At 36.8% G+C, this 14624-nt stretch overlaps 1 protein-coding gene across 1 annotated transcript in view; it reads right to left on the minus strand.

The window, feature by feature from the left end:
• LOC150109273 (dolichyl-diphosphooligosaccharide--protein glycosyltransferase subunit 1) overlaps positions 1 to 14624 on the minus strand; it is a 156357-nt gene that overhangs the window by 83226 nt on the left and 58507 nt on the right. The window contains exon 5 of the mRNA XM_090406891.1: positions 11604 to 11796. Within this exon, the coding sequence (XP_090263017.1) occupies positions 11604 to 11796 (193 nt within the window). The remainder of the gene's footprint in view (positions 1 to 11603; positions 11797 to 14624) is intronic.

Consider the following 14624-nt stretch of genomic DNA (forward strand, 5'->3'; position numbering starts at 1 on the left):
CATTCAGAAAAGACTGGAACCATTAATGAAGAGAGAAATGCCAGATGAACAGGCAGGATTTCGAAAAGTAACAAGACAACAAATTGCCAATGTGAGATGGATAATAGAAAGAGCACAGGAATATCACAAGAATGTCTACCTTTGTTTCCTTGACTATAGCAAGGCTTTTTTTTGACTCTGTAGATCATGTGAAACTGTGACCCAGAGCATTTCATTATCCTTTCTGAGGAATCTTTATTATGAACAAGAAGCTACTGTCTGAACAGATCTTGGAGAAACTGAGTATTTCACAATAGGTAAAGGGGTGCGACAAGGATGTATTTTATCTCCATACCTGTTTAACTTGTACAGCGAATACATTTTAAGAATGGCAGGGCTGGAGGAGTCTTCAGTTGCAATTAAAATTGGTAGAAAAAATATTAATAATTTGAGGTATGCAGATGATACCACCTTGCTAGCAGAATGCAAAGAAGATTTGAAGGAACTTATAATGAAAGTTAAAGAAGAAAGTACTAAATATTGGTCTTAAACTTAATCTCAAAAAGAAAAAGTTATGGCAACATGTGAACTTAATGATTTTGAAATAGATGGGGAGAAAATGGGAGCAGTTAACAATTTTGTGTTCCTAGGATCCCGAATTGATAAAGATGGTTATTGTACTGAAGAAGTTAGAAGATTATTACTCGGAAAAAAAGCAATGACAAATTTAAGCAAGATCTTTAAAGATAAAGTTATCAGCCTCTCAACAAAAATCAGAATCATGAAAGCAATGGTATTCCCTGTGGTGCTGTATGGATGTGAAAGTTGGACCCTGAGAAAGAGTGAAAGAAGGAAGATAGATGCATTTGAATTCTGGGTTTGGAGACGCTTACTAAGAATACCATGGACTGCAAAGCAAACCAATAAAATCAGTGATAGACAGAATAAAGCCAGATTGCTCCCTTGAAGCTATGATCATCAAGCAAAAATTGTCATACTTTGGACATATTATGCGAGCAAATGACAGTCTGAAGAAGATGATGATGATGCTTGCTAAAGTTGATGGAAGTAAGAGAAGAGGAAAACCAAGAATTAGATGGGTGGATGGAGTTAAAGAAGCAACTGGAGTGTGCTTGGAGGTTCTGAAAGACATGGTCAGGGACAGATCAGAATGGAGAGTGATGTTTGTGGAGTTGCCAGGAGCTGGAAACGACTCGAAGGATCATAACACACACCTACTACAATTACGATTTCATTTACTTTTCTTTTCTGTTTTTGAATTGCTTCCTTTATGTTCTTAATTTTCGCTCCAGGAAAACTAGAAGTTATAACTCGCTCATCAATAGCATGTTTTATTATAGAGTCACTACACCAAATAGCTTCTTTCTTTTTACCAACAACGTCACTTACCTGATTTCTGTTACTTCCTGATTACCCGTTTTCATGCGTTCTTGTTTCTTATTTTGCTGCTTAATTTTCCTTTTCTCCCTATGCTCATTTAAACACCTCTCAACTTTTTGTGATTCCCGCGTTGTTTGTCTGATGATTTGCTTTAATTTTGCTATTCTGGGGATTAATTCATTTTCATTAACCTCCTCCACAACTCCAATAACTTCATTAGCAGAGCTAGTCTTTTTGCTCTTGCCTGCAGTGCTCTTTTTAGCATTACGTTTCTTGTGCATTTTTGGCATCATTTTAAATTTATACTTATTGTTGAAATATCTTAATAAAAATGTTATCAAATACTAAATATACTATAAACCATTAATTTTATAAGGAAAAAACATGATAAAACAGACAAAAATCACCAATTTTACACAAGTGCTAAATTGACTGACCAATCTCAATGTATATCCTCGTACCAATCCCAGATGTCAATATATGACATTTTCTTTTGTCGTCAGAGTGCTTGATGGCCAGTAGTGGTTGTGTGGAATGCCAGGTGTGATTTATGCTCTTCTCTTTTTGACATCTTTTATGTGTTCAGACGTATGCAGATCTCTCCCAACCTGCCTGTCTGGCCTACATAACAAATGCCACAAGAGCAATGAATCTCATTGTTTTCTACAGTTTTCTGTAGTTTTTTCATGGGGTGATGCAAAGGTTTTGGAGGATATAGGAATCTTGATATTTTTTGTAAAGGTAAAAAAGTCACTTTTATGTTGTACTCACGGAGCAACGAAGCCACTTTGTCTGTGACATTCTTGATGTAAGGCAGCATGATTGTATTCTTGAAATCTTGTTTAAGTAAGGGAGTTGCAGGAGATGTATTAAGATTTTTTTTGATTGTCTTGGTTTCAAAATCATTAAGTGAGAAGTTATGTTTCAGATAGTGCAGTTCTTCATTCCTTTTAATTGACATGCTTGCTATATTGTATGCCCTGTCTTGTAAAGTTTTAATTATGCCTATCTTTCGCAATGGATGGTTATGTGAAGAAATGTAAAAATCTTTCCAACATGGTAGGTTTTCTATATAGAGAAGGACAACCTTTTTTTCTCTTTTATATACTTCAACAAGGATAGATATCAAGGAAATGTAATTTTTTGTGCTGTTCTAGTTCAAGAATGAATTTTATATTGGGATGCAAGTTGTTCAGATAATCTTTGAAAGTAATATAATAAATATAATAAAACCGTAAAGTATTCAAAGTAGGGAGGATTAAATTTTCATTAGTAAGATACTGAAAGGAGGATATTATGGATCCATTCATATTTTATAGCCAAATGTAAAAATAAAATAAAATAATCACAGCTTATGAAAACATAAGCTTTCTCATAATCTCTAATACATTTTCAAAACATGTATTTATTAATAATTCATAAATAATATTTATTAATATTAATGATATAGAATATTATGAATATATCATCAAATACATCATGAATACATCAAATTCCTGACATGTACCCTCAAGGGCTGTACAGGATACGATAGTACTACATGAAAAATTTACATCATTTCTAACTTCCTATCTACAATTTTCCTCCAAATCAGTCTGTTACTTGTCAAGACTTCAACATTACCAGATCTTATATTTCTATCATTTAAGGCACTTTCTACTGTATCAATCCACCTATATCTTGGTCTTCCGCTGGGTCGTTTTCCTGCAAACCTGGCAGAGAACACTTGTTTTGCTAATCTTTCCTCGCCCATTCTGTTTAAGTGACCATATCATCTGAGATTAGCTCTGCTAACACATTCCTGGATGCTGACAATGTCAAGTTCTTTCCTAATATCCTCATTTTTAATATGATATTGCCATTGTTGCCATCTGTTCACTTATCAAATCTTTCTCAGGACTCTCATATCTGTGGTCTCTAGCCTTTGGTCAAGTGTTTTACTTCTGACCCAGCTCTCAGATCCATAAGTTAAAACTGGTTTGAACATTGCCTAGTATACAGCTAATTTAGTGTTCTGACTAATTTTTCTCTTATTCCATATAAATTTATACAGCTAACTTCCTACCATACCAGTTTTGTTGATTCTGTTGTCTATTTTGATATTTAATTTACCATCTTCATTAAAAATTGTGCCTAAGTAGCTGAAATGTTTTACTTGTTCCATAGGTTCTCCGTTCACAACGATTCTACCTATTTTCATTGTCTTTGTCTTTTTATTGCTGACCTTCATACCATATCTATTACAACAGTTATTGAATTTAGTCAGGGAATCTTGAAAACTTGTAGTGGATTTATTTAGAAGTATAACACCGTCTGCATAAAGCAAAGAGCTGACATTAACTCCAATTCTGATATCATTTTTAATACCACTTTTCTTAATAATGTGATCCATATAGACAATGAATAACAGAGGGGGATAATGTACATCCTTGTATCACACCAGATTTAACAATAAACCATCTTCCTGTATTCCTTCAATTCTAACTGCTGACTTACAACTCAAATAAACACTAAGTATTGCTTGATATAATGCCCCATTGATACCATATAACTGTAGCGTAGTGAATAGTTTCTCTCTTGGCACCTTGTCATATGCCTTTTCCAGATCGATAAAACTTAAATACAGTTCTTTGTTATATTCCCATGCTTTCTCAACTGTTTGTCGTCAAGTGTAGATCTGGCGGCCTCTATTTGACCTGAATCCAGCTTGTTCTTCACCAAGCTTTTCTTCCACAATTCTTCTCAACCATTTCTGAAGTATACTTGTATAGATCTTGCCAGGAACACTCAGTAGGGAAATACCTCTGTAATTCTCACTATCAGTTTTATTTCCCTTTTTATATATGGGTACTATTAGAGCTCTACTCCAATCATCAGGAATTCATCCCTCTGTACAGGTTTTCTGAACTATGCAGTGCAGTCACTGTAACACTTTTATACCACCATACTTCAGATTCGAATATCATCTACTCCTGCTGCCTTTCCACATTTCAAACCTTTGATGGCTTTTTCTACTTCAAGAATGGATATGTATTCCTGACTGTATGCCTGTTGAGTGTTTTTTACCACTGTGCTATCACTGCTTGTTTCATTTAGCAATTATTCAAAGTAATTACTCCATACTTGAAGGATATCTTTTTCTACTATTTTCATGTCACCTTTATCATCTTTAACTAAGCTTCTTCAACAACCTCCAGAATATTTTGCCACCTTCTAGATATTTGTTTTCTATGTTCTTGCCAAAGTCCTCCCATGACTTTTGTTTAGCTTTCTTACATTTGTCTCTGTATTCTCTAAGAGCAAAAACTGACTTATTTGCCAGGAACTTTTGATATGCTTTCTTCTTTTCCTTCACTGCCTCTTTAACTTCCTGTGTCCACATTGGAGTTCTGCTTTTTCTATCCTTGCAGACAACCTCACCACATGCCTCTCTGGCTGAATCAATCAGGGTTTTCTTCAAGGCTTGCCACTGAATCTTTTCAGTGGCAAGCCTTGTTCCTGTTCTCAAACTCTTTCATTTTTTATTCAATAATCTTTGTGTATTTTAGTCTACAGTTCACATCTGAGAGCTGCTCAACTTTAATTCACTTTAAAACTTTCTTACATGTTCTTCTTTTGAATATGAAATTCAATTTTATCCTGCTCAAGACTAAATAGTGATCACTTCCAATTTCAAATCCTCTGTACACTCTGGTGTCCTGCACCAGGAAGAAAACATCACTATCAACAATAACATAGTCAGTGAGACTTTTCTTATTCCTTGCCTCTTCTCTCCATGTGAATTTGTGCACATTTTTATGTTGGAACATGGTGTTAATAATAACCAGTCCATGTCCTGAGCAGAAATCCAACAACTGTTTGCCATTATTATTAGCTTTGCTCTTTTCTCCAAATTCTCCCAAAATATTTTTGTATATCTGACAATCATTTCCTATTTAGATCCCCAACAAGGACGAACTTTTCCTTTTTCATTGTGTCAGTTGCTTTTTCTAAAGCATCAAAAAATTCCTCCATTTCTACCTTAGTAGAACCTTCTGTGGGACCATAGGCACAAATAAGTCTCATTGTCCAATTCCCCATTCTGATATTTGTCCACATCACTCTACTTGAGACTGCCTGCCATTCCAGAAGATTAGCCTCGCATTTTGTGTTGAATACTATGGCTACTCCTTTTCCTTGATTTTCATTTCCTGAATATAACATTTTGCATTTCTTGCTCATAAAGATCTCACCAGTTTTTGTCTTTTTTGTTTCAGTCACTCCTATTATGTCGATCTGGTACTTATCTAATTCTTCAGCTAGCTCCATTTCTTTGCCATTCAGGCTTCTCATGTTGATAGTACTGATCTTTAACTCTGGTGATGTTGAGTTGGGGTGTGCTTTCAGATTTGTTCCAGTAGCTGACTTTTCGATGTTCGCCCTGGTTCCCCTGACAAAAACAATCGGGGGCCTTGTTTAACATGGTGATGCCCCAGCCGGCATGAAATTTTGTCATGTTGTACCATCATTTTCTATATTGGTTTAAGCCAATAAGAATATAATTTGGTCGGCTAAATCCCAAATTGCCAGCCCATTGTTCGCTCAGTATCCAGGTAGATATCCAACAGGGTGCACCACGAGAAGGCGAGGATTGGACATTAGGTCAGAAGCCCTGGTCAGTTCTCCGCATTCCTTTAAAGGCTATGTGCAGGTCTCCTCTCAGTTATACAGCTTTGACCCTTGAGCACCCATTATGAATATATTTGTATTTTAAATATTGTTATAAAATACAAATACATTCATAATATTCTCTATTAGAGTTTCTTATACCAAATTAGTCTCTTTGCTCCATATTTTAATATTGGATTATGCACCTACTGAGAGTTCATTTAAGGATCAATTTAACTTTTTGTGCTGGATTGCTGTGGAGTATTTAACATGTAGTCGTTGCTCTCTTAAGATTTTGTATTGTACAATATGATGCGAACAAAATTAATAACATTTATCAGGCTAACACCTAATCAGGGAACTAATAAAATGTGAATATTCAGGATCATGTGCAGAGTTAATGTTCTTTAAATACTGCAAGCTGAGGCAACTCCAATGCCAAGGTTATTATTATCATTAAAATTACAATCTCCATGGAGTCAAGAGACAACTGCGAAAGGTCCCACTGTTACACGCAGTTTATCATGCCATGCCAAGCAATGAATATGTTCACTACTTCTGCACTCACCACACTCTCAGGCAATGAATTCCAATCACTCACCACTCTCCATACAAAAAACCTGCTCCTCATCCCTTGCTCACACTCTCCTTATACAGCTTCCAGGAATGATCTCTTGTTCACTCCTATCTTCACCCATTCTATGCAAAATCTCCCTGACATTAATCTGGTAATAACTTCTTAACAGTTTATATGCCTCTATCATATCCTCTCTCTCTCCACTTTGCAACAATGAATTGACATCTCCACTCATGTACACATTCAGCCAATGTATTCAAGTCCTATTGCAAAACCACAGCAACTGCTCTACTCCTGACAGCTCCCCAACTTGGCATCATCTGCAAACAACTGCATATCACCATTCAGACCTTTCCCAATATCATTTACATACAAATTAAACAGCACTGGACCCAAAACAGACCCTTGGAGGGTACACCCCCCCTAGTAACTTTCCTCTTCCGGGATGTTGCTCCTCCATAGATGATGCACTGTTACCTATCAGACAGCCGATTTCCAATCCAGTGAACTAATCTACTGTTTAGCCCCATCCATTGCAATTTAATTACCAGCTTGTCATGTGGCAATTTATCAAAAGCCTTTGCAAAATCTAAATATGCCACTGTGTACGCATCACACTCATCCAATGCATTTGTCACTTTATTATAATAGGTAAGCAGATTGCTAAAACATAATCTTCCATTAACAAACCTATGCTGGCCACCAAAGAGTATTTTTCTGTTGTCAATCCAATTCTGAATCTTCGTCCTAACTAACCTCTCTAACATTTTAATCTCAACTCCAGAAACAGAGACTGGCCTATAATTCAAAGTCCTAGCCTTATTATCTCCCTTATGAATCGGAACGATTTTACCCTCTTTTCATTCTTTTGGAATTTCTCCCAGTGTGAGACTCATGTTAAAAATATATGTAAATGCTGTTGTTAACTCCTGGGAATATTCCCTCAAAACACGTGGTGATATAGAATCAAGTCCTACAATCTTATTTACATCAAGTTTATTCAATTCCTCATAGCTCCTGCTCACTAATAGTTCTATAAGTTTCAGTAAGGAAATACCGTGAGTAGATATATTACTAACTATTATAATAATGGAATTAACTCACGTAAATTATTCTTTATTCGTAAGAAAAAATATCGATATGGGATGAAGATAAAAAGAAAACACTAAAGACCTCCTTCGGGCACGCACCGAGATTATATGGTCTTCCAAAAGTACATAAGCCAGGAATTCCATTAGGACTGGTTGTAGACCGTATAGGTTGTCCCACTTACAAAATATCAAAATTTCTGTCAATTTTACTCACTTCTTCAACTAGAGGAACTGCTACATATATAAAAAATTCTGTGGACTTCAGAAATAAAATTTCCAATCTGCATCTAGACGATATGAAAGGACAGCAGTATAGTGTGTCTTTTCACGACCACTTGATTTGATTGCCACTGTTTTTGCCCCCCTTTCAGTTCTGTAGGAAGGCACATCAAAATTGAGAGGCACCTCATCTATATTTGCAATCTGACTTGGTTCAAAAGCATATTTTTTCCGAAGTTTTATGACATAGGAGTAAAATTGTTGGATTTCATCCTCATAAGCTGGTGGCATTTTCTGGACTAACTTGGTTCGTGTTCTCATGGCCAACCTTTCTCTCCTCATGAACTGGTAATTAGTTTACGGAATTAACAATGCATATAAAGTATATTAATTAAAGGTAATTTTAATGAATAACTTCTATATTTCGGCAACATCACATTGCCATCTTCAGGAACATAAAGATATGGTATGTGCACTCAGGAACTAACACAAAGCAAATGAGGAAGAAAGCAAGAAACTAATATTGTTCCTAAAGTCCTAATGGTGCCCTCTTGCAGTCTAATTTGGTAGTCTTGGCAGTTTCATGCACCCAAATTTGTTGAGGTTAGGAACGTTTTTTAGAGCTGCTGAAGATTCTTTGAATAATCTTTCGTATTTAAACTTGCTGCGATGAATTATTTTTGTTTTCTTCCAACGAATTTTATGGTGGGTATCTAAGGCATGGTCTGCCAGCCCAGAGCGGCTGTACTGGTGAAACCGGATGTAGTCTTGGTGTTCTGAAATCCTGATATTTGTTGTTCTGCCTGTTTGGCCAAAGTAAGACAATTTGCAGCTGCAAGGGACCTGGTATACACCAGGTAGGTCTAGGGGAAGTGGTTGGTCTTTGGTAGAGCGGATAAGGGATGCCAACTTTTTATATGGTCTGTAACAGGAAGTAAGGTCATATTTTTTGAGGATATTGGTTATTTTCTCAGAGGTGCCCTGGATGTAGGGGATGGTGATAGACTTGGGGGGGGGGGGGATTGCTGGTGAATGTATCTGCCAGTGTGGGTGGGTTTTCTGTAAACAGAGAAAACCAAAGATCCATCAAGCTGGCGGGTGATTAAAGTGTCTAGGAAGGAGAGGGTGTTGTTTTCCTCTTTTTCTAAGATGAACTGGACTCTGGGGTGTTGGTTGTTTAAGTGTGTTAGGAAGGAGTGGAGTGTGTCTGAGCCATGTGGCCAAATAGCAAACACATCATCCACATAACGAAGCCAAATAGTGGGTTTTTGTGGGGCGGAGTTTAAGGCTTTCTCTTCAAATGTCTCCATAAAGAAATTGGCCAAGGGTGGGGAAAGTGGTGAACCCATGGCTGTCCTCTCTATCTGTTTGTAGAACTTTCCTTGCCAAACGAAATAGCCTGAGTTCATTGTGAACTGAAATAGGGCTGAGATATCGGGAGGAAACTTGGCTTGGATGAGCTCAAGGGTTTCTTTGAGTGGGACATTAGTGAATAGGGAGGAGACGTCAAAACTGACCATTATGTCAGTGTGTTGGAGTGTGAGGTTTTCTATACTTGCTTTAAAGTGGGCTGAGTTTTTTATGTGTGATGGTGTGTTGCCAGTGTAGTGTGTGAGCATTTTGGCTAAATGTTTGGCTAATTTATATATGGGGGAATCATCCAACACACTGACATAATGGTCAGTTTTGACGTCTCCTCCCTATTCACTAATGTCCCACTCAAAGAAACCCTTGAGCTCATCCAAGCCAAGTTTCCTCCCGATATCTCAGCCCTATTTCAGTTCACAATGAACTCAGGCTATTTCGTTTGGCAAGGAAAGTTCTACAAACAGATAGAGGGGACAGCCATGGGTTCACCACTTTCCCCACCTTTGGCCAATTTCTTTATGGAGACATTTGAAGAGAAAGCCTTAAACTCTGCCCCACAAAAACCCACTATTTGGCTTCGTTATGTGGATGATGTGTTTGCTATTTGGCCACATGGCTCAGACACACTCCACTCCTTCCTAACACACTTAAACAACCAACACCCCAGAGTCCAGTTCACCTTAGAAAAAGAGGAAAACAACACCCTCCCCTTCCTAGACACTTTAATCACCCGTCAGCTTGATGGATCTTTGGTTTTCTCTGTTTACAGAAAACCCACCCACACTGGCAGATACATTCACCAGCAATCCCCCCCCCCCAAGTCTATCACCATCCCCTACATCCAGGGCACCTCTGAGAAAATAACCAATATCCTCAAAAAATATGACCTTACTTCCTGTTACAGACCATATAAAAAGTTGGCATCCCTTATCCGCTCTACCAAAGACCAACCACTTCCCCTAGACCTACCTGGTATATACCAGGTCCCTTGCAGCTGCAAATTGTCTTACTTTGGCCAAACAGGCAGAACAACAAATATCAGGATTTCAGAACACCAAGACTACATCCGGTTTCACCATACAGCCGCTCTGGGCTGGCAGACCATGCCTTAGATACCCACCATAAAATTCGTTGGAAGAAAACAAAAATAATTCATCACAGCAAGTTTAAATACAAAAGATTATTCAAAGAATCTTCAGCAGCTCTAAAAAACGTTCCTAACCTCAACAAATTTGGGTGCATGAAACTGCCCCAAATTTGGGAGACTTTCATTATGAGAACTCCAGCCCAACTGCCAAGACTACCAAATTAGCCCGCAAGAGGGCACCATTAGGACTTTAGGAACAATATTAGTTTCTTGCTTTCTTCCTCATTTGCTTTGTGTTAGTTCCTAGTGCACATACCATATCTTTATGTTCCTGAAGATGGCAATGTGACGTTGTCCGAAATATAGAAGTTATTCATTAAAGTTACTTTTAATTAATATATTTTATATGCATTGTTAATTCCGTAAACTAATTACCAGTTATGTCTAACCAACATATAAGTCTTGCTACTAGAATCTCCTCATGAAGTTGAAGCGCCATTTTGTCTTTCCTGTGAAATCAACAATGTTCATTTTCTTAAGATTATTTATAATCTTAAGAAAATGAACCCAAGTGAATTCAATGACATTCATATATTTGAAGTTACAGCACACCTCAAGAATTGCTCAACATTCATTCTTTGATTTCTTTTCAATGTAATATGCATTCTTATCTTGCTCAAAACTAAATAGTGATTACATCCTATTTTGATCCCTCATATGTTCTTTTATCCTGAACCTGAATATATCACCAACAATATCAATAACTTTTCCTGCATGTTCTCTCCATGTGAATTTATGCATATCTTTATGTTAAAATATGGTGTGCATAATGACAAATCCATGTTCTGAGCAGAAATCCAGCAGATTCTACAGTTACCTTTGCCCTTTTCTCCTAATTCACCCAAAGCATATATCTGATAGTTATTTCTTATTCTGCTGTTTATATCATTAACAAGAACTGGTATTTCCTTTTAATCTCATCTTTCTTGAATGACTTAAAAAACTCCTATACTTCTACTCTACCCACAGTAGAACCTTCTGTATTACTAAGACATGAATACTGACTGATTTTCCCTTTGAGTCGTTTCCGACCGTATGTGACTTTGTAGGCACTGCCCACAAAGTATTCCTGGCGAGATTTTTACAAACTTAAATTACACTAAAAGTTTGTAGTAGGAGTACTGTGCACACAATTGATATATATAGTAAGTTATGCAATATATGAGGTTCTTACCTGAATTAAACAGATACTCATAGGTAGGGACATAATATCCTAAAACATAATGAGTTTTCCAGCCACCAAATAATGGAAAGCGGGGTCTTAGTTCGACTTCTACAGAATCCTCTAGAACACGAAGATGGCTAGTAGAAATATTTCCTATTTCATCACGATAATAAACATCAACTGCTGAAGCTGGCAACACTGTCTATAATGGAAATCATTTCATTCAAAAAAAAAATATTTTTTAACAATTTTATTAATAAAACATTAATAAAAATGAATTTGTTAATTTTATTCTGGCAATACAAAAGGTTATCATCATCATCAAATTCCTGCCATGTATCCTCAAGGGGTGTACAGGATATGATAGTATTACATGAAAAATTTACATCATTACTAACTTCCTATCTACATTTTTCCTCCAAATCAGTCTGTTACTTGTCAAGACTCCAACATTACCAGATCTTATATTTCTATCGTCTAAGGCACTTTCTACTGTATCACTCCACCTATATCTTGGTCTTCCTCTGGGTCGTTTTCCTGCCAACTTGGCAGAAAACACTTGTTTTGCTAATCTTTCCTCGCCCATTCTGTTTAAGTGACCATACCACCTGAGATTAGCTCTGTTAACGCATTCCTGGATGCAGACAATGTCACGTTCTTTCCTAATATTCTCATTTTTAATATGATATTGCCTTTGATGCCATCTGTTCATGCCTTTAATCTTTCTCAGGACTCTCATATCTGCGGTCAAGTGTTTTACTTCTGACCCAGCTCTCAGATCCATAAGTTAAAACTGGTTTGAACACTGTCTTGTATATAGCTAATTTAGTGTTTCAACTAATTTCTCTCTTATTCCATATGAATTTATTCAATTGACTTCCTACCATACCAGCTTTGTTGATTCTTGTCTATTTCCATATTTAATTTACCATCTTCACTAAAAATCATGCCTAAGTAGCTGAAATATTTTACTTGTTCCACAGGTTCTCCATTCACAACACAGTTGACATTTTCAATGATTCTGCCTATTTTCATTGTCTTTGTCTTTTTATTGCTGACCTTCATACCATATCTATTACAACAGTTATGCAATTTAGTCAGAGAATTTTGCAGACTTGTAGCGGATTTATTTAGAAGTATAACGTCATCCGCATAAAGCAAAGAGCTGAAATTAACATCTCCAATTTTGATATCATGTTTAACACCACTTTCCTTCATAATGTGATCCATATAGATAATGAATAACAGAGGGGATAACGTACATCCTTGTCTCACACCAAATTTAACATTAAACCATCTTCCTGTACTTCCTTCAATTCTAACTGCTGACTTACAACTCAAATAAACACTAAGTATTGCTTGATATAATGCCCCATTGACACCATATAACTGTAGTGAATTGAAGAGCTTCTCTCTTGGCACATTGTCATATGCCTTTTCCAAATCGACAAAACATAAATACAGATCTTTGTTATATTCCCATGATTTCTCCACTATTTGTCGTAAAGTGAAGATCTGATCCTGACAGCCTCTATTTGACCTGAATCCAGCTTGTTCTTCACCAAGCTTTTTTCCCACAATTCTTCTGAACTGTTTCTCAAGTATACTTGCATATATCTTACCAGGAACACTCAATAGGAATATACCTCTGTAAGTCTCACATTCAGTTTTATTCCCCTTTTTATATATAGGTACTATGAGAGCTCTACTCCAATCATTGGGAATTCGTACCCTGCCCAGGCATTCTGAACTATGCAGTGCAGCCACTGTAAGACTTTTATACCGCCATACTTCAGCATTTCTGGTCGAATATCATCTACTTCTGCTGCCTTTCCACATTTCAAGCCTTTGATGGCTTTATCTACTTCAAGTATGGATATGTATTCCTGACTGCATGCCTGTTCAGCGTTTTTTTTATCACTGTGCTGTCATCACTGCTTGTTTACTCCACACTTCAAGGATATCTTTTTCTCCCATTTTCATTTCACCTTTATCATCTCTAACTCCTTTTACAGTACTCTTTCCTCCATTCCTAAGCTTCTTCAACAACCTCCAGAATATTTTGCCACCTTCTAGATATTTATTTTCTATGTTCTTGCCAAAGTCCTCCCATGACTTTTGTTTAGCCAATTTTAACACTGTTTAGCTTTCTAACATTCGTCTCTGTATTCTCTAAGAGCAAAAACTGCCTTATTTGACAGGAACTTTTGATATGCTTTCTTCTTTTCCTTCACTGCCTCTTTAACTTCCTGTGTCCACCATGGAGTTCTGATTTTTCTATCCTTGCAGACAACTTCACCACATGCCTCTCTAGCTGAATCAATCAGGGTATTCTTCAAGGCTTGCCACTGAATCTCCAGGGTTTGGTTCCTGTTCTGAAACTCTTTCATTTTTCCTTCAATAATGTTTGTGTATTTTAGTCTACAGTTCACATCTGAGAGCTGCTCAACTTTTATTCGCTTTAAAAATTTCTTACATGTCATTCTTTTCAATATGAAATTCAATTTTATACTGCTCAAGACTAAATAGTGATTACTTCCAATTTCAAATCCTCTGTACACTCTGGTGTCCTGCACCAGGGAGAAAACATCACTATCAACAATAACAGTCAATGAAACTTTTCTTATTCCTTGCCTCTTCTCTCCATGTGAATTTGTGCACATTTTTATGTTGGAACATGGTGTTAGTAAATAACCAGTCCATGTCATGAGCAGAAATCCAACAGATATTTGCCATTATTATTAGCTTTGCTCTTTTCTCCAAATTTTCCCAAAACATTTTTGTATGTCTGATAATCACTTCCTACTCTGCTATTTAGATTCCCAAAAAGGACCAACTTTTCCTTTTTCATTGTGTCAGTAGCTTTCTCTAGAGCCTCAAAAAATTGCTCCACTTCTACCTTAGTAGAATCTTCTGTGGGACCATAGGCACAAATAAGTCTCACTGTCCAGTTCCCCATTCAGATATTTGCCCAAATCACTTTACTTGACACTGCCTGCCATTCAAGAAGATGAGCCTCGTATTTTGTGT

The sequence above is a fragment of the Typopeltis vanoorti genome, chromosome 2 (genome assembly GCF_054136105.1).
Source record: "Typopeltis vanoorti isolate ZY-2024b chromosome 2, IOZ_Tvanoo_1.0, whole genome shotgun sequence".
Lineage (NCBI taxonomy): Eukaryota > Metazoa > Arthropoda > Arachnida > Uropygi > Thelyphonidae > Typopeltis > Typopeltis vanoorti.